Below are 19065 nucleotides of genomic sequence, written 5' to 3'. Positions count from 1 at the left end.
TGGCTGACTCATTGCTCGCCTCAGGTGATCAACCAGAGGTTCAGGCCGTGACTCAGCAGTTCCCATACACATTGTGTGCTGAGAGAAATATTTACATCAATTTTCTGCTTCTTTGGAATAGAATTCTAATTGGTTGATAGCACGAGTACTTCTGACAAACATATTTTATATGAATATAAACTGCGATTTTGTCTCTGCTCACCTCTTTCAACATGTCTACAAAGTGCACAGACAAACGCACAAAAGTAGATCCTGTCCCAACCCATCCCACTGTGACAAATGCGGGAACTTATCAGAGGAAGGAGAACACACAGAAGTGCAAAGAATCAAACTCAAACCCAGTAACAGCATATAGCCGTTAGTGATCTCCTAAATTTTTGAAACGCTGAAGTTATACCTTGATCCCTCCATGATTCCATGAATTTTCAAAATGGAGAACAGCTTAATATGACTACTATCAGACTGGGAGCCATGCAATAAAGTTTCCAACAGAAGGAACCTTTGTCTCAGAAAAGACAGTTATAAAAAGAACATGAACATGAACAGTGAGCAAAAAAGCCTTAGGTTGTGCATTGAAATGCTTTCATCGAGGCCAAGATCCAGCCAAGTATTGTGAAACGTAGGAGCTTCAACTGAGACTCCAAATAGAAGAAAAATAAAGTTTGCTTACAGACTTGGAACCACATCATCACCTGCGACTGCCCCACGTTCTTGCATAGCAGGCCATAATCAGGCAAGGCACACTCACATCCTATTCCCTGGTGGTCAGTTAATTCCACGGCACTTTGACAAGTTGCTCCGGTGGCTACACAGTATCTCAGTAATGAAAATCTATTAGTAACTCTAGTTCTCCGTTCTGGTCAAAACTGGTCCCCTTTTGCTACCCTGCTCAAACTAAATAGCAGCCCTATGCTGCTTCTGCAGTAGCTGGCTTTGCAACAGACCAGACCAGCACACACTGAAGATCAAATAGAAAATATTAAATGCATCAATGAAGGAATGCTGCCAACGTCAGGGAAAGCTTCACTAAGCAGCGATCATGCATGTGGGTAGCATAGAATCATAGAATCATTAACAAGGGAAAAGGCCTCTAAGATCATCCAGTCCGAGAGACAGAGGGAAGCGTGAACTTTTATTGAATGATAAACCTTCATGGTGTATGAGCCTGGGGCTGCCTGCCATGGCCAGAGCCACCCACTGGACCTGTGGGAAGACACGGCCCGGGTGCCACTGACTGGTGGGAAACACTGACACTGAGCACACGAGATGTGGGGGGAATGGAGCGGGCAGCGGTGCTGCGGAAAGCCCAGGAACGTGTGCTGGGGCTGCAGTGCTGCTGGCACGCGTGCAGCAGGTGAGGCCAGCGCACGGTGATGAGCAAGCAATGGACGGCGACATCGCTGTGGGACGGGTGGTGATGTCACCCAGTGAAGGTGAGCACTGGCGACACGGCCGAGCCGTGGTTTGTGACGTCTCCGTGCGACGCATTGTGACTGCTTGGCCCACGCTGCTTGAACGCGGGCGCGGCAGCCCGGCCCGGCAGTTCGTGCCTGGCCTCCGACCGAGCGACTGTGCGAGGACTGGAGTGTGGACAGGGCGAGCTTTGGAGCTGAAACGTGCTCTGGGTGCTGCTAGCGCAGCTCTCAGACGCCGTCTCAGAGCCACTTTGCTGTATCCCGACCCTGCTGGCAGCAGGCAGCCGGGACATCGCGGAGAGGCGCGTGCAGCAGCGCAGGTAGGCAGCGTGGCAATGCCTCACGCCGGCAGCTGGAGGGGGATTCCTGAGGGACCCTCCCCAGGCCGGCCCATGCCCGTGGGGTCTCCTGTCCTCTTCCAGCGTGACACCTGCTGTCACAGCATCTCCTGCTGGTGGAAGCATGGAGGTGACATTAGATACCTACAGCCCCACAGACCTGGAGAAGTGGGACAGCATGGTTGCACCATGTCACGCTGCCACCATTTTTGTTTCCACTGCACCCAGCCGTGCAATAGCAGCAGGCCCCAGGGCCCACACTGCAAACAGGGCATGCGGTCCATCATCCATGCAGTGTGGGCAGACAGCAACTGTGAGGAGCTGGTCCTCAGGACAGCCAAAGCAGCATCCATTGCACCATATTGGACCTATCAAGCTTTGCCATGCTATCTTATGGCACCATCTAACAACAAATTGGTTACAAGTTACACGCGCAGTAGAAATACGTAAAACCTTTACTTCCCCAAGTCTATCACAATTACAAAACAAAATCATGGAATGATGGAGGGCAATGTAGGTCCAAGCTGGGGCCCCAGTAGATGCAGCGATGGACAGTGAGGTCACCAACCAAGGGGTTGTGATGTCAGCAATGGAGATGACTGTGACCTCGCTAGCCCTTCCTGTATAGATTTGGGCTCTGGCAGAGGCCAGCGTGCACTCGTGCCTGGACTCCAGTTGAGCATAGCTGCGAGACTTGGAGCACTGAGCGAGTTGGTTGCGTTGAGCTGTGGGGCTGCTGGCACCAGTTCTTGGTGCCCGTCCCACAGTATCAGCAGCGTTTCCCCCAGCCCTGCCTGCCTCGGGCAGCTGGGGCCGCACAGGGTGCGCTTGTAGCGGCAGAGGTGAGTGGTGCAGGACATCATGGCCCCTGCAGCAGCTGGTGGGGAACAGGGACCAGGCAGGTTTGCTGCTGAGGCAGCGAGTGACCGTGGGCTCTCTCTCTCTTTTGCAGTTCGTAACACCTTCTGCTTGCTGCAGCACCAGTGAGGGGAGCAGCTTCCCGACCTCAGCTCTCCCCAGCCCACCGCACAGCCCGGGGCCATGAACGTGGCATCCGACTGGGTCTGCCCCATCTGTGGGCAAATTCGGGAGGACGTCACCTACATGACCCCCTGCCAACACCAGTTGTGCTATGGCTGTGCCATCTGGTGGGCCTACAAGAAGCCGAGTTGTGCCGTATGTGGGCACGAAATAAGAACTATCCGATACTCGGTGAGGTCGGATGATGACTTCCTCGAGTGTGCTGTCCCGCAGCCCGCAGCGCACTCAGACCAAGATCAAGGCCTGCAGGAGGAGCAGGGGCCTGCAGAGCCGGTGCTCATCCCACCTGAGCACAACTTTCCAGCTGAGGTCTGGGCTGCATTTTTCAGGGAACATCAGGGAGACCTCGAACCCCTGCTCCAATGGCTGCAGGAGGAGATCCAGCAGCAGTCCAGCGATGACTGGTGGGAAGTCCATGCGGGACAGTGGACCACCATGAACTTCCTCTGTGAGCATGGACTGGACGAGGAGGCCTTGCTGCAGGCGCTGCAGCCGATCACCGACGGCAATGTGGTGCCCTTCGTGAGAAGGCTCATCAGCACCGCAGCAGCCCTGTACGGCCCCACGATCCGCCATGAGCTGGACCACCAGGACAGCCATGCTGCTGGAGGACGGGAGGACAGCCCTGCAGCCAGCACCATCAGCAGCACCTCCCATCAGGAGCCTCCCGCCTTGGGCCCAGGCCGCTCCACCAGCCCCGCAGGGCCCAGCGCCGAGGAGCTGCCCGGCAGCTCTCCTGGGGGACCCGGGTGCCCCAGCACCGCCACCGCACCCTCAGCGGAGGAGCCCCAGGAGGAGCCAGGGCAGGCGGCGGCAGCGGGCCCCTCCACCCAGGGCAGGAACCGCTCGCGTGGGGGGCCCCGGCGCCCCCCGAAGAGGAAGGCCAGCAGCAGCCGCCAGGACTCGTCCCCACCCCGCAAGAGGCGGCCCCGGCGGCGGCGCTAGGCCGGCACCGCACTGCCGTCACAGCACGGCTCCAGCCGGCCGGGAGGACAACATCTACCTCTCGGCCTGCTGCTTGCAGACAAAATAAATAAAATGAACATCTTTTACAACAAAGAAGAAAAAGTCTCTGTGTTATTGACCAGGCCGTTGGCGTTGCTGTCCCTACCCATGATGCTTCCTCCATATTCCGCTCCTTAGGGAGGGCGTAGAAACACAACCTTATTTCCACCACCAGGAATCGGCACTCATGGCAGTGCTAACAAAACACGTGAGGGCTTCAACAAGTCGGAGATGGAGTACAAGTTACTGCAATGATCCCGCCATTTAAACTAGCGGGGGGAAGGGCAAATTTCTGCCCCTGGGGTGGAACACCTCCGGGCCACACTGCAGCTGGGGCCACCCAGCTAGACAGGACCCAGGAGTCCTGCCAGACTCTCGGCTGAACCGGCAAGGAGCGCTGCCCGCAAAGGTGAGTGCTGAGCTGGGCTGCACGAGGTGCCAGCGTGCTGCCAGCGTGCAAAGGGCGCTGATCCTGCCCCTCTGCTCAGCTCTAAGGAGGCCGCAGCTGGAGCGCTGGGCCCAGCCATAGGCTCCCCAGCGCAGGGGAGAGCTGCCCTTGATCATCTTGCACGTCCTCAGCCCTGTGATGTGCTAACTGTCCCAACCACCCAGGGCTTGCTCGGCTCAGTGCTGAGTTTGGAGGGCAGCGGTCCTTGCAGTGAGGAGCAGGGCTTGTTCCCAGCCTCAGAGAGGAGCCAGTCCGCCACGCAGGTATGACATCCCCTCATGCCTCACAACTACTGACCCACCTATCATCAGGTTTGCACATCACAGTAAGCTTTCGGCATCATTGAACTTTAAAAATTCATTAAAACAATGGATCAAACAAAAAACCCAGGCACCCCTGCCACACACACTCTCTGTGACACAAGGCAGCCTACAATTGTGACTAGAATTGAAAGAACAGCTAGTTACACGCGGTCCAAACCTAACCTCAGAAATCTTTGCTCCTCCTGCAGCTGTCACCACGAGGACAACGAATCTAGGCTTCTGTCTGCTTATACTTACTTTTTGTTGAACATGATTTGTTTCAGTATTTCGTACCTGTTGTGCATGGAGTATTTGTTTTGGTACTTACTTGGTTTTTTCCAAGTACTCATCAATGAGCTGGACTATTAATCACAGTTTACTTGCTTGAATAATGAAATTATGGAAAGTTCCTTCATAAATACAAGCTAGTCTATGAATGTTTGGAACTTGATTATTTTTTTTCCAAAGTATATGAAGATAAAATAAAAGCAAAGCCTTAAATAAACCCAGACCACATTGGAAGAAACTTTCAGCAAACTTTCTTAACCTCAGTACTCACACCCTTTTCCACATCATTTATTTTCAGCAGTACAGATCCCTGCAGAAGCTGACTTGTAACAACCCATGAACAGAGAACTGACCATTTACAATGGCCTTCTTTGTCCTGTCTTTTAGATATGTGTCCATGCTGTAACCTTTCTTAACTTTACCTTTCCATCAAAAATTCTCATAGGAAATACGGTCAAAAGCCTCCTGGAAATGTAAATAGACTGTATCAGTCAGATCATCACTCTGCATGTGCTTTAACTGCTCATATGTAAAACATCATTGCAATTTGAAAGCCATTACACAGAGAGATGATGGGGTCTGTAAATAAACCAAGAACAACTATCCAACTGCAACTCTTTACAGTCATCTCAGTTGATTCCTGCGTAGTCTTCTCCCACACAGAAACTGCTCCACGTGGCACATAATTCTTGTCAATCCTTTATTTCATGTCTACCTTTGCTATACCTATTCTGGGAAGAGGTAATCAGAACTCTGAACTGTGTCTAAGGGTGTGGACACATACCAAATTAGATCATGTTTGCAGAAGGCTGCTCTTGCAGTGCTTTAGAAGCCAGCCAACTGCGCAATAGTGAGTGCTGAGACACTTTCAGTGCCTCCCATGTGGCACGCACTGTGCATGGTACATGTGTGTCGTGGCACGTGCCTTTCAAAAACCTCAAGGGAGAATTTTTAGACAGTGGTCTGCAGTTAATAAGGAAAGAAAAGAAGAGAAAAAAAGGACAGTATCAATTTCTTAGAAGTACTGGAAATGTTACAGCAATTTAACTCTAAAAATATGTTGCTCTGCTGTATCACTAGAGGCTAAATACAGTCCTATCAAAACTACACTGACTTTGTCAGAGCCAGCTAGAGCTAGGTAACTTCAGCTCTGTCTCAGACTGGGGAGAAGGGTATAAGGGCAATGTGCTTTCCTGCTCATTTAGTCTAGATCTTCATGTTCTCGTAGCTGATCCTCCTATCCCACACATGTTTAGGCAGCACTGGACTTGTTCTCTGACAATTTTTTCCAAAAAATCATAACAATTTTCCTTTATTTTATATTCTATTACAGCAGGTGAAGACATTTGCAATGTCAGAAAGACACGGATAAATAAATAGATCCCCATCTGATTTATATTACCAGGAAGGTTCGTAGCCTAGAAAAATCAAAATGCCCTTAAGGTGCTTTTAAGCCAGGTTTCAAAAACCTCACAGTTTTCAGTAGTTCCCTCTTTGCTTTAAATGTTTCATTCCTGGAACAATCTCACTAGAGGTTGGTTGCCTGCTCCAATATACAAGTTGCAAAAAGATTCTGCTGGAAAGGAGCAGCCAATAATAAATACCAAGCATAATTCATACACAATTTCATTTTTTAAAGAAAAATCTTAATATATTAATACATATACTAAAGCCTCAAGACTTTACATACACAAAACAAAAGAAAATAATTGAAGCTCATGGTAATCTGAAGTTTCTGTGCCAGACAGTCTCATCATTCTGAGGGGATTCATATACTTAAAAATGAAGCTACAAGATTATGATGTTTCCTTTTAAATTAGGTGAGTCACTACACAGATAACTGAGAACTATTCCAGCCTTAGTTAAAAAAATCAAAAAGTAAAAAAAGTCTAAAAGAATCTTTGCCTACAAATATTGGGGAAGAGCAACACTTGCCAGTTCCTTCAAAAGCAGTTTCCCAGGAGACCTTGTTCATTAGTTTCCTGAGCAGCCTGAAATCTGCTCTCCCTACATTCGGGGTTGAAGTTTTGGTGGTAGTTTGCCTCCTAGCAAAGATTTTAAACTCAACTACTTCCCAGTCACTATGATCTAGATGGCAACTTCACCCATATAAACCCTCTCTATTTAAAAGAGGAGCACATTCCTTAGTGAGCTCTCTTTGTACCAACAAGTTATCATCAAAGTAAAGGATGAATGTCCTGTACTGGTTTGCAGCAGCAAGTTGAAGTCACCCCTAAGGACAAGAGCAGCTGATCCAGAGGTATCTCTTTAGTTCTTTAGTAATAAGCTCTTAGTAATCAGGCTGAGAGAGTTGGGGCTGTTCAGTCTGCAGAAGAGAAGGCTCCAACGAGGCCACGTAGCAGCATTCCAGTACCTGAAGGGGCATACAGGAAAGCTGGGAGGGACTTTTTATAAGGGCATGTAGAAACAGGAAAGGGGAAATGGCTTTAAACTGGAAGAGAGTAGATTTAGACTAGATATCAGGAAGAAATTCTTTACTGTGAGGGTGGTGAGACACTGGAACAGGTTGCCCAGCGAGGCAGTGAATGCCCCTCCCTGAGGCTTTCTAGGCCAGGCTGGATGAGGCTTTAAGCAACCTGGTCTAGTGAGAGGTGTCCCTGCCTATAGCAGGGAACTGGAAGTAGATGATCTTAAAGGTCCCTTCCAACCCAAACCATTCTATGATTCTTAAAGAATAATTCATTGCTATCATTGTCCTGACTGGGTGGCACATAGCAGACTCCTACCACAACATCTCCATTATTTGCTTGTCTGGTTTTATTCCTTTTCCCCTGGAATCTGCATTAAAGTTCTACTGATCAGCCCCAGTAACTCTTGTACAAAAATGCCATGAGAAATGTGCATCCCATTAGATGCCAGCAGGCCTGGTGTCGTGTAGACCATCCTATGATCTAGAAACACAAAACTGTGTCAGTGATACCAGCCTTGGAGCCACATGTGGATCAGCTGGGTCTGTTGTTCCTGTCAGTATTGCTCCCTGCTACCAGAAGGCTGAAAGAAAATGCTGCTGCCACCTGACTCACAGGAAGCTCGAGCACACCCTGGCTGGTCACATGTTCCCCTGAGAGCTCAGTTTGGGTGGCTGCAACTGGAGGGGATGCAGGGGAGACAGGGGATACAGCTTTCTGCCAAGTGGGTGCCATGACTACAGAAGAAAGCCCGTTTCTTCTCTAGGATTGTGCAGCCAAAGCACTTCACAGCCGTTATTGAATTGAGAATTGCCCTTGATGAAATGAGAACGTTTTTTTGCTAATATCTGACATGGGAAAAAAAACAAGGACTAACCACCTTTTTTCAAAAAGCAGACTGCCACATCTGCAAGTACAGTTTACTCCAGTGGGATGTGGAAAGCAAAGGTAATGCCTTTACTGGAACTCAATATAAAGCCCCAGGGAAAGTAAATCCTCTTACTATTCTCTACACTTACAGCTGCTGCTGGGCCACACCTCAGCATCCAAGGAGGATTGTGGAAGTTCTAACTTAATTACAATAGGAAATTGTGGCTGCATTCAGTCACAACAGCAGTCCCACATCTCACGGGGCATCACATTCTACTTTTGTGCTCCCTTAGGGGATATGGCCCTCAATGCTGACTGTTGCACAGTGCTGCAGCTTCTTCCTCCTCTACTCTCTATGGCATCACAGAAATTCAGTAGTTCTTGTAGAACTGGTGGGCCAAAGGTATCTAAACATCACAGTCTCTCCCTGTAAAATCAACTGTACAACAGAATATCTTGACAGCTGTTGGACAGCAGTGGGATCAATTAGACCAGATAATGCTTTAGCTTTAGATTAAAAGGTAGATTACAGAAAGATTACAGACAAATACCCTTACGGTATTGTCCACCGATCATCCCTCTGTACATCATCCGGGCAGGGTGCTGAGCCCAGAATTAACCTCTCAGCATTGACTCCAGAGCTGGGAACATTCAGTGTGACGGATCGCTCCTTCCTGCTGCTCCCCATGGAGCCTGCAGCCACGGCGCCATCAGACCCACATCCCACCTGAGTGCCGGTCCCTACACAGCTCCTAATGCACATGAGACACAGAAAAGAAAGGGCCTCTGAGCAGCTACCTGGCAGCTAACCACAGTCACAAGCAGAAAGGAAGGAAATTCAGTTTTCTGTTAAGAAGTTCCTTTCCCTATACAGCACAAACTTATTGTGATCTCATTTCATTTTTGAGATTCCTAAGATGGGTAACTGTTCCAGGTAACCTCGGTCCAGCACTTTGGTGTTCTGATGCTCCCTGTTTATCAGCCCCCACCATTTTTCAGCAGTGCAGCAGTGCCTGTGAGTTTATTTTATTTTCATTAATACCACAATTTAACATTTTTGCTCATATAAAAACATTATTGTGAAAAGCCTTAAAAAATAGTATTGAGGTTATTGCCCATTGCGGGATAGCCTTCCTTTCTTCTCAGTGACAATTAAGAGATTTCTGTGTAACTTCAGACTGCATTTCTGGATCAGTTCATTTTCCCTATTCATTTTAAGAAGGGCTGTCAGAACAGGCAACACTGAGCTGCTGAGAACCAACAAAGAAATGTTAATTTCTGTCTCTTTTTTGTCCAGGGCTCACTGGTAAATTACTACTAATACTGAAAGGTTTTCAACCACACAACTGTTAGAGATTTAGGCATCTTACTTCCTATCTTCAGCCACGGACATAATGCAAAGCTCCAAAGAAGCAGAAAAACAAAAACAAAGAGCATCAAAGAAACCCAACAACAAAACACTGTCAAATGATTTTCATAATGCCTGGCATTGCAACAGAAAGCCAAAAGTGAATGACTTCCCCACAGTTCTGAGATATGACTGAACTAATTGCTACACCATCTCAGAATCTCTGGACTGTAGGTTTCAGTACAGCCTTCTTTACAACACTTCATAATACGGATAACCAAGAAACACCTGTCCTCAAATTACATTAAACTTAATTTGCCATCTCACCATGACTGCCCTAGGCCTCTGAATTACTACAGGTGTTAACAGCCCTTCCGTTCAGAGCTGCCAGAGCATTAAACGCCCATGACTGTTTCCATTCTAGTCAATCCAGAATCAGCTGGTAACAGCGATGCACAAGCCATCATCATCATTATTGATTATAATTATTATTTATTATTATTTAGAGCAGTAGCAGTTGGACTCAGCATTTTGTGGAGACTTACTGAAAAGAAGCTGTTTGTCTAACAAAGTGTAGAAAACTGTCTTCAGGCCCAAGGAGGAAACTTCAGCCTTGAAGCGACCATGTTACCACCAAGGTTGTTCTGCCTCTCCACGCACCATTTCCCACCTCTCTTTCCAAAGAGACACTTTACAGAAAGCAGCCAGGTATGAGCCTCCTGTCTCTTGTGGAGGAACATGCTGGCCAGCAGAATTATAGAGCAGAATCGTAGATCATTAAGGTTGGAAAGACCTCTAAGATCATCACGTCCAACTGCCGATCCATCACAAGCATGCCCACTAACCATGTCTCTCAGTGTCACATCTGCACATTTCTTGAACTCCTCCAGGTCTGCTTCTGATGCGCAGCCTTCCAGTCACTCTGCACCAATGTATGGGGTTGTTGCAATTAAAGTGCAAGACACAGCACTTGGTCCTGCTGAACAATTGGCCTCACCCCATCAATCCAGCCTACCCAGGTCCCTCTGTAGGGCCTTCCTACCCTCAGGCAGATCAACACTCCCTCCCAGCTTGGTGTCAGATCATCCATAAAGATATTTAAGGAGAAACAGAAGGCACAAGTCAGACTGCCTCTTTCTCTGAAAGGGCAAATAAGGATGCACCGGTGGTTTAAAAAAATCAGATTCCTTGATGACAACCACAGAGGGGAATAAAGGTTGATTTCTGTATTTGCAGAGGGCCAGAGCTCCAGGATATGCCAGCATTACACACCATTGTAAAACCTCAAAGGTTTTACAATACTAAAGAAAGTATGATTATTTTGTTTGCAAGAGAAGCATGGGACTGACACAAACATAGCCTCAGAAGTCCTTTGCAGCAAAGGAACCTTATCAAGGAAACTCACTGTGGGGTTTAGCACAGAATTAAACAATTCTACCCTGGCCATTGTGTTTCTTTTGGATCTGCAATAGCCTCGGCCCTCAGCTTCCACCAGGAAATGGAAACAGGCCACTGCATCCCTTACTGGGACACTTCATCACATTTCTAGAGCTTGAACTCCAGCTGCAGAAAGACCCCCTCCCTTAAACATAAACTATGGGCTGCTGTTACCTCCCACATGGACCTGCTGCTGCTGTTCTGTTGGTGCCGAGCCCTGAACTCTGCGGCACCTACTCAGCGCTGTGAAGAGTGCAAGAATTCCCTAGAATGGAAAAGGCAGTTATTCACTGAACAAACTGTGATTTGGGGATTGGTCTTATGTAAAGATGCTACATTAGCCTGTTGTATTTTAGAACAGCCTTCCTGATGAAAATAATAGAATGCGTTAAGAAGTTGTGCAGTCTTCCTTGCTGTTAGTATGACAAGCAAGTTTGACAGAAGTGGGCGGGGTGGGGGGGACAGACACGTGACCTTTACCGAGCTGAATGGACTGGATGCTTTCTGCCGGTCCTTCTAGGTTATGTATTTCTGCAGCTGAGCCACGCTTCCTCCACACCACGCTGCCCTTTGCTGCCCGCCGCAGCAAAGAAACGCGTTTCTGCAACGTCTGCGTTATCAGCCGCATCCCTGCCCCTCCAGGCCCGCGCCCGAAGCGCCGCGCCGCCGCTTCCCGTCGCAGGGTGTGTGACTTTCGCGCAGTCCCGGTTACCCTACGCAAGAGCCGACGGAGGAGCGACAGCCGCAGCCCGAGCCGCCTCCTCCACTTCCGAGCAGGCGCAGCGGCGGGACGCGGCGAGAACTCCGCCGCCGGGCCGCGGGGCTCGGCAGGGGCCGGCGAGGCCACAGGACGGAGCCCGCAGCCACGGTAAGGCTGGAAGGAGCGGGGCAGAGCGGACCGGGAAGCCGGCCGCCCCACCGAAACCGAAAGCCCTGCGCCGCCCCCATCTTGCGGCGACGCCGCCGTCGGCTCGCGGCTCCCGGGCCGGCCTCGGTGCCCGCCGGACTGACGGCCCCAGAGAGGCGAGGCGCGGCGCGGTGTGCGGCACGCGGGAACGGTGAGAGAGCGGGGAGGCGGCACGAGCGGGGCCGGCGGGCAGGAAGCCGCCAACAGGAGCCCAAGGAGGACGCGCTGCCGGCCGGCGAAAAGTAGGCCGGAACCAAAGCCCGGGTCCTGACAGCCGGGCTGCCCGTGCTGTGTCCTGCGGAGGGATGCGCGTCTTTGTGAGCGCTTATAAAGCGACGTGATACCGTTGTACTGCTGCAAAGCGTCCCGCAGACCCTCTCTGCTCCGCCCTTCCCCGTGTCCCTCTGCTCTTTTACCAGAGCGCTCTGCGTATCCTTACTGTCTGCTTCTTTCCTTCCTCAATACAGACGCTCAGAGAATTATGTTGGGAATAATGTGTTTTGTAATCGACCAACTGTACTGGTGAGAGTGACTTTATAGGATACAAACTGCCTGCAAGAAGTAGAGTTGGCCTCTGTAAGGCTAGGCTGAGCTGAACCACAAAACGTCTTTTCTCTCAATCACAGACACTTAATGTATGTATTGCTGTATCACAGGTGCTAAGGACACGTCTGAATCGCCATGTATCTCAAAAAGCTTTGAATGGACCTGAGCCTTCCTCCTTGATTTCTGCATTATCTGACACTCCCAGGTAACAACAGCCAGTACCTCATTAGGTAGCATACTGAAATAAGTAGTCTTTAAATAATACACACCTATGTATGTAATTTGTGTTCAGAAAAAGCAGTACGTGCAGTTCTTGCATGAGCACTTCCTACTTAGATGTGATATTACCATTAGCATGCATACCTCACTATGGATCACAGAATCACAGAATGGCCTGGGTTGAAAAGGACCACAGTGATCATCGAGTTTCAACCCCCCTGCTCTGTGCAGGGTTGCCAACCACCAGACCAGGCTGCCCAGAGCCACATCCAGCCTGATGTTAAAGTCTCATGACTGAATTCAGGCCTTTGTACTCTGGACACCTATACCCATCAGCAGCATCTCACCAACTACACCAAGGAAGCCATAAGACCATCACTGGGAACTTCCAAGGAGACAAGAGCAGCAGCGGGGATTTCCAGCAGCACAAGGTGCCTGTGCTTTCTAGGCAGGCTAGCACTCCAACAAAACACAATCAGAATTCTTTCAAGTCTAGGAAAGCCAAAGAAAAAAACTCTGAGAAGAGCAAACTGCTTCAACTGTAAGAAGGATTTCCTGTTGTCTGTATGACAACAGATCATAGCATATACATGTACAGGGAAGGAACTGTTGCTTTCTGTATTTTACAGAATACAGCAAGTTATTATTCTTTAATCTTCCCTATTTTGGCTTGTCAGTATAGAAACAATCAGCCAGTTTCCGGATCTGCACATCATCATCTCTCTTCCTTCAGGTCCTGAATAAACTAATCTATTGCTGCTGACAGTGCCTGTGTTATAGCTGTCACAGCCACCCGGAAGAAACCACAACTGTGCAACCCTTCTGGTCTCTTGGACTTTGCCTTTTATTAGAAAGCTTTTCCTTTACATGACATAACATGATTACCGCCTGAGAGACACGTCAGGCAAGAGAGTACTGCAGCTTTATCAAAAGCTTAAAATGGTTTGGGTATTCACTGGGGTGACTCGCCTACCCATTGCAAGGCTCTCCCAAGTTCTCAGTCTTTTTTGTTGTTGTTGTTTTATTCAGGAGTTACTGCAAGCCAAGGGATGGGGACAAGAGAGCATTGCCTTATATCCCCACCACAGTCCTTGCCAGTGTTTGTCTCCTTAAATTGAGGCAGCTGTGAAAAGGAGTTTTCTACAGAAGCTGGGTTCTCTCATCATCCAGAGAAAACTTCCCTTTGTTTTAAGCAAACTCTTGAAAGCTGAATTTGCAAAGATGCTTAAGATGTATCTTAGATTTATATAAGTATATAGGCACCTGGTAGACCTACATTCAAGCAATATAGAAAATAAATTGCCTCTCAGAATTGCTATGCACAACCTGCCCTTGGAACTGTGGCCCTTAGTTTTTCGGGTTCTCAGTTTTTGCAAGCGAAGCATGAGGTACAAGGACAGTACCAATCCACTACATATTATATGGATAGGAACACATATTATTATTATTAACAGTGATTTGCAGCAATCAGGCGAGGAAACAGTTTAACATCACTTTAATATAACTGTAATGGATTGATAGAATACATCACTTGTGATCTTAAGGTCCCATCCTACAAGAGAACAGCAGTATCTTCAGTTTCACACTGAGGCCCTTTGAAATGCAGCTAGTTCAGAGGAGTTATAAGAGTATATATGCCAGTGTCCCTCTCCTTACATAGAAGCTTACTTAGTGGAACAGCTAAATGCTGAATAATGACACTTTCTTTTTCTCTTTCCTATAGGAAGACTTCATTTCCTTTTTATTGCTAAGCCACAAAGCCTGCAAACATGTCACTGGATGACATCCACATGAGCACAGAGGATTTGATAGACAAACAACAATTAGATGCTGGAGGATATGGAAAAATTTCGTTATGCCTTCACAGGACATATGGATACGTAGTATTAAAAACAGTATATACAGGACCCCAGCGCACTGAGTAAGTTGAAGATGTATTCTTTCAGTTTAACGAGTCCTTCAAACTCAATGGAGATAAATCTAAAGAAAAGTTAATAATTTAAGATCTTTGGATTCTGGAGATGCTGGGGGAAAACACTCTTAAAACGAGCACCAGCAGCTTTCCTTCAAATTTTCACTTTTCCCTCACTAGCCACCTTTTCTGCAGGTCTAACTCAGTACAGGGAAGTTCCCAGGTTTGTTGTTCTGGTTTGTTTTTTTTTGCGAGGTGTGTGCTGCTGTGAACTGTTAAGTCTTGCACACCTAAGCAGATGCAGGAACTCAGAGGACACGTTATTTTCAAGCTTGCCGATCAGTTTTCAATATAAATGTCCACTAGGAACTAAACAGACACTGTCTGTCAGCAGTACTCCAGCCCTACAGTTATGATACCAAGAATGTAGCTCTCTCTTCTGAGAAGAACTGTGAGCTAAACCCACTGATTTAATTCACTGATTTAATTAAATTTGCTTTTATTTTGCCAGTGTAAAGTGAATTAAGAGATTCTGGTAGTTTGCAGATTGCACTGATGGCTGGGACAAACAGTTAAAAACGACAAGCTTGCCAGCTTTGTTTCTGGTTTTGTTTCTTTTCAGTCTCATTGTCCAGGCTGTTTAAGTTTTTTATTCCTTAAAAGTCTTGAATCAAAAGTCTTAAGCTAAGTGAGCTTAAAGTAAAAACAACTACCTTCTCTAGTACTGGAGAGGAAGACAGAGGGAGAAAGCAGTTTCCCTTTTAGTCACAGGCTAGGAAAGCATTAGTGAGCAATACAGTCTCAAGCTGTTCTTGCTTCCATTTGCCTGTGACTTAACAGGGGTAATAGTAAAATACCATCCCTACTTATATCTAAATGCATGGATACCTTCCTTCTCTAATCGTGAGCTCCTGTCTGCACACCCGTGACTACTGGTGAGTTGTACTATGGCCCAGGTGACCAGACTTCGAGTTCACTCTAAACCCATCATCCATAGTAAATGTTATCAGCATCCAGTATGTGGGTAGACTCTATAGTAAATACACTGTACCAGTTCAAAACAAAGAGAAGAAATGGTTCATCTTCCAGCAGCTCTGGGGAGGTTGATGTTTGGCTATCATTTTCGTGATCAATCAACAGTGTTTTCATTCCTGTGTTTTTTCCTAGCCCACATTCAGAGTAATTGCTTTTTTTGCAGATGTAATGCTTCCCTCCTTGAAGAAGGCAGGATTATGCGCAATCTGCAGCACGACCGTGTGGTAAAACTACTAGGTGTAATTTTGGAAGATGGAAACTACTCACTTGTGATGGAGTATGTGCACCGGGGCAACATGATGAAAGTGCTCCAAAAAGTGAGCGGTGAATTGCTTCATCCCTTGCTGCTCTTTTCGGATGATGATTGAGAGGGACAAGATAGAATCATAGAATCACTAAGGTTGGAAAAGACCTAAAAGATCACCCAGTCCAACCGTTCACCTATTCCCAATAGCTCCTACTAAACCATGTCCCTCAACACAACATCCAGTCTTTCCTTGAACACCACCAGCGTCGGTGATTCCACCACCTCCCTGGGCAGTCCATTCCAGTGCCTGACCACCCTTTCTGAAAAGTAATACTTCCTCATGTCCAGCCTGAATCTCCCCTGCCGTAGCTTGAAGCCATTCCCTCTGGTCCTATCACTGATGACACGAGAGAAGAGGCCGACCCCCAGCTCACTACAACCTCCCTTCAGGAAGTTATAGAGAGCAATAAGGTCTCCCCTGAGCCTCCTCTTCTCCAGGCTGAACATTCCCAGCTCCTTCAGCCTCTCCTCATAGGCCTGTGTTCCAGACTCCTCACCAGCTTTGTTGCCCTCCTTTGAACACGTTCCAGGGCCTCAATATCTTTCTTGCAGTGAGGGGCCAAGATGTTACTGCCATCTGCAGAGGATGCAGTCCTTTTAGTTTCTGATTCTCTTTTCTGTGTTAAAGGGCCAGCAGCACCCTGCCTGCTCTAGAGATGGCAGGTTGTAAAATCAGAATACAGCTTTGGCTTCCCTGTGCGTTGCAGAGGCACAGACCACAGTTGTAGGTTCAGAGTTAATGGAGTATGTTTGTAAAAATATCTGAAGAATTTTCTTAAAAAAGGTGCTTTTGTAAATATGGAGTGACTCTAAAACTACCGTAATAGAATAATTTAGATTCAGGAAGGACCTTTAGTTCATTTCATACCCTGTCTTGAGCAGAGGCATTCATAGGACTAGGAAACAAACTTAGTTAAATACTGTTTCTTACTGATGGTTGTAATAGCATTCTTTAACATACGGCTTTCATTCATTTCAGCTCCCAGTACCTTTGTCAGTGAAAGGGCGTTTCATCCTGGAGATCATAGAAGGAATGCTTTATCTACACGGGCAAGGCTTAGTGCACAAAGACCTAAAACCGGAAAACATCCTTGTGGATAAAGACTTCCACATTAAGGTGCATGTTAAAGTGAGAATGGAGAATGCTGATAATTTGCATCACAGACCACAGTGTGTCTGCGTTCAGATGGTATTCCTGATGGGTAGATGAACTCTTCTGTGTTTCACTGAGCTAGGACGATATTAGCAGTGACCTACACAAGCTCTGCACCTGAGATTTGCGTAATCTGCCCCCATCTGTGAAAAAAAATATCCCTACAGCTACTACTGAGCAATAGTAGTGAGAATTAGTGAATAATGAAACAGCTTGAAAGAAAAAAGAACAAATTTCAGCACACATAATTTGAATCAAAAAGTATCTTAAGGATCGTGTCTTTTGTCCTTTGTTGCTGGAATTTCTCATCCTGCCTCTAACTCTTTTTTCTTCTTCTCCTTTTTATCTTCTCTGTTGTCTCCCTCTTTTTTTCCCCTTAGTCATCATTTTTAAATGACAGCCAGCAGCTACAAAAAAGAAAAAGCAGCAGGAGACTACTTCAGAGAATGATTTATAAACCTGTTCCAAAGTCCTTCTATTAACTTCAGAGGGCTTTTGGATCGAGACGTATGCAGATAGAGCCCACTGCTCAATAAACCCGAGTAGAATTTGCAGCAGTCCTCATCAGTTGTTGTGGTCAAGGTGAGTTACTGAGATAATCAACTCATTACAATAGGAAACTAGTGATAGAATGTTGTGAAGAAAACTCTGGCACTTGATACTTCTCACACATAAATTAATGAGAAATAATTTGACAAGATTAAGATAGTAGCAAGTCATAGTGCAGTATGAGCACCTTGCAGAAAAGAGAGATAAGCTTGTATTGTTTTGTTTTTTTTTACCAAAACAAAAAACCCACAACAAACCCACCACCTCATTATCCACTTTCCAGGTTAATTGGATGATTTGGGGGGTTTCAGACTGCTTATACAGCCAGGCACAAATCAGATTGTTATCACACTGTATGGCAAACTGGAGCTCAGGGTGAAATTCAGAATCAGATCAGACTTAGCAGTTTGACCAAAAGTCTCATGTAAGGCAGCTGTTGAATGATCTGTCTGTTCAGATGCGTTTAACATTGCCAATATTTGTAAAGGGAAAAAGCACATCATAAATAATAGCTGTTAAAATAAAATAATGCAGGAGGATTTTTTATCAGGTTTTCCTCCGCCACATTAGGCCTCCTCTCACTTTTAGACATGAACTTGGACCTAAGTCCTCAGCAGGTCTTAACTTAGAATTTCTTCCTCCTTGAATATATCTCCTCTAAATTTAACTGAAAGCTTTAGAAACTGAAGAGGAACAGTAAGCTAGGTAGAGGCAGCAGGAGAAGAGTTAGAAGTGAAGCAATGTGTCACTCCAGTTGTATCTGAAGTGATTGGGTTACACAACTAGCTGAGTTCACAGCTTCCTGTGGCCAAATGAGGTAGTCCCACTTTCTTTCATTTTTCCTCTCCTGTTGAATTCCTGGACTTTGGCCACCCTGTCCCCAGTATAACTCAGGAAGCCAAACCAATCAGATTACATTTTGCCTTTCTGGCCACCCTTCTGTCAGGGAGCACTTAGTTCAGCAAGCCAGTTGAGTGCCCAGCACTACATGCCCTGCCAGTACAGGACCAGAATAAGCCAAGAGAGCACACAGGAGGAGTCTGTGAGAAAAGGAGGGTAAAATTAGTTTGTTCACCATCAGCCATTAGTCTAGTTGTTGTAAAACAGCACCCTAGGCTTTCAGTAATGTCACGTTGTCCAGTGCACAGTACCCAGACACTCTGGCTTTTACTTTTTTCATGCTGTCCTTTTTCCATGTCTCTTACAGCAAATGCATTGCATCACTTTGGATCTAATTCCTCTCCTTTTTTGTAGAAAGGAGTAAGGGGGGGTTGAGTTAGATGGATTCTAAATGGAAAGGGGGAGGTGGTGATGTACATGCTTCTCATATGTTATTCCTGAATCTTAGCTACTGCTTTTGTGGATCTTCTGTTGTGCTGTGAGTACAGCAAAGCATATCTCAAACAAGATTGTCACTATGAGCAAAACAGAATGTTTTTCCCCTTGCACTGTACCATTGCTCCACCTGCTCTTAAGCTAATAATTAGGTTTCCAGTTGGCAGTAATATTTTATTGG

General features: G+C 46.8%; 2 protein-coding genes across 5 annotated transcripts in view; both read left to right on the top strand.

The window, feature by feature from the left end:
* On the top strand, positions 1-3739 carry LOC122178614 (translation initiation factor IF-2-like). Its single transcript, XM_042868865.1, has 2 exons — positions 1-1433; positions 2706-3739. The coding sequence occupies exon 2, from the start codon at positions 2795-2797 to the stop codon at positions 3737-3739; it is 945 nt and encodes a 314-aa protein (XP_042724799.1). The 5' UTR covers positions 1-1433; positions 2706-2794.
* Positions 3740-11712: 7973 nt separating this feature from the next.
* The window catches only part of RIPK1 (receptor interacting serine/threonine kinase 1), a 19232-nt gene continuing 11879 nt past the window's right edge, over positions 11713-19065 (top strand). For 2 of the 4 annotated variants that reach the window (XM_042869939.1, XM_042869944.1), the window contains exons 1-5: positions 11713-11789; positions 12485-12579; positions 14317-14514; positions 15704-15857; positions 16827-16964. In XM_042869939.1, the coding sequence (XP_042725873.1) occupies positions 14363-14514; positions 15704-15857; positions 16827-16964 (444 nt within the window). In that variant the 5' untranslated portion in view covers positions 11713-11789; positions 12485-12579; positions 14317-14362. Of the gene's footprint in view, positions 11790-11909; positions 11980-12073; positions 12580-14316; positions 14515-15703; positions 15858-16826; positions 16965-19065 lie in introns of those variants that run through there. The other 2 variants (XM_042869942.1, XM_042869943.1) reach the window with 2 other exon arrangements.

This window comes from Lagopus leucura, unplaced genomic scaffold (genome assembly GCF_019238085.1).
Source record: "Lagopus leucura isolate 7727_CA_CO unplaced genomic scaffold, USGS_WTPT01 Super-Scaffold_100002, whole genome shotgun sequence".
Taxonomy (NCBI): domain Eukaryota; kingdom Metazoa; phylum Chordata; class Aves; order Galliformes; family Phasianidae; genus Lagopus; species Lagopus leucura.
This window is presented reverse-complemented; position numbering and strand designations above follow the sequence as displayed.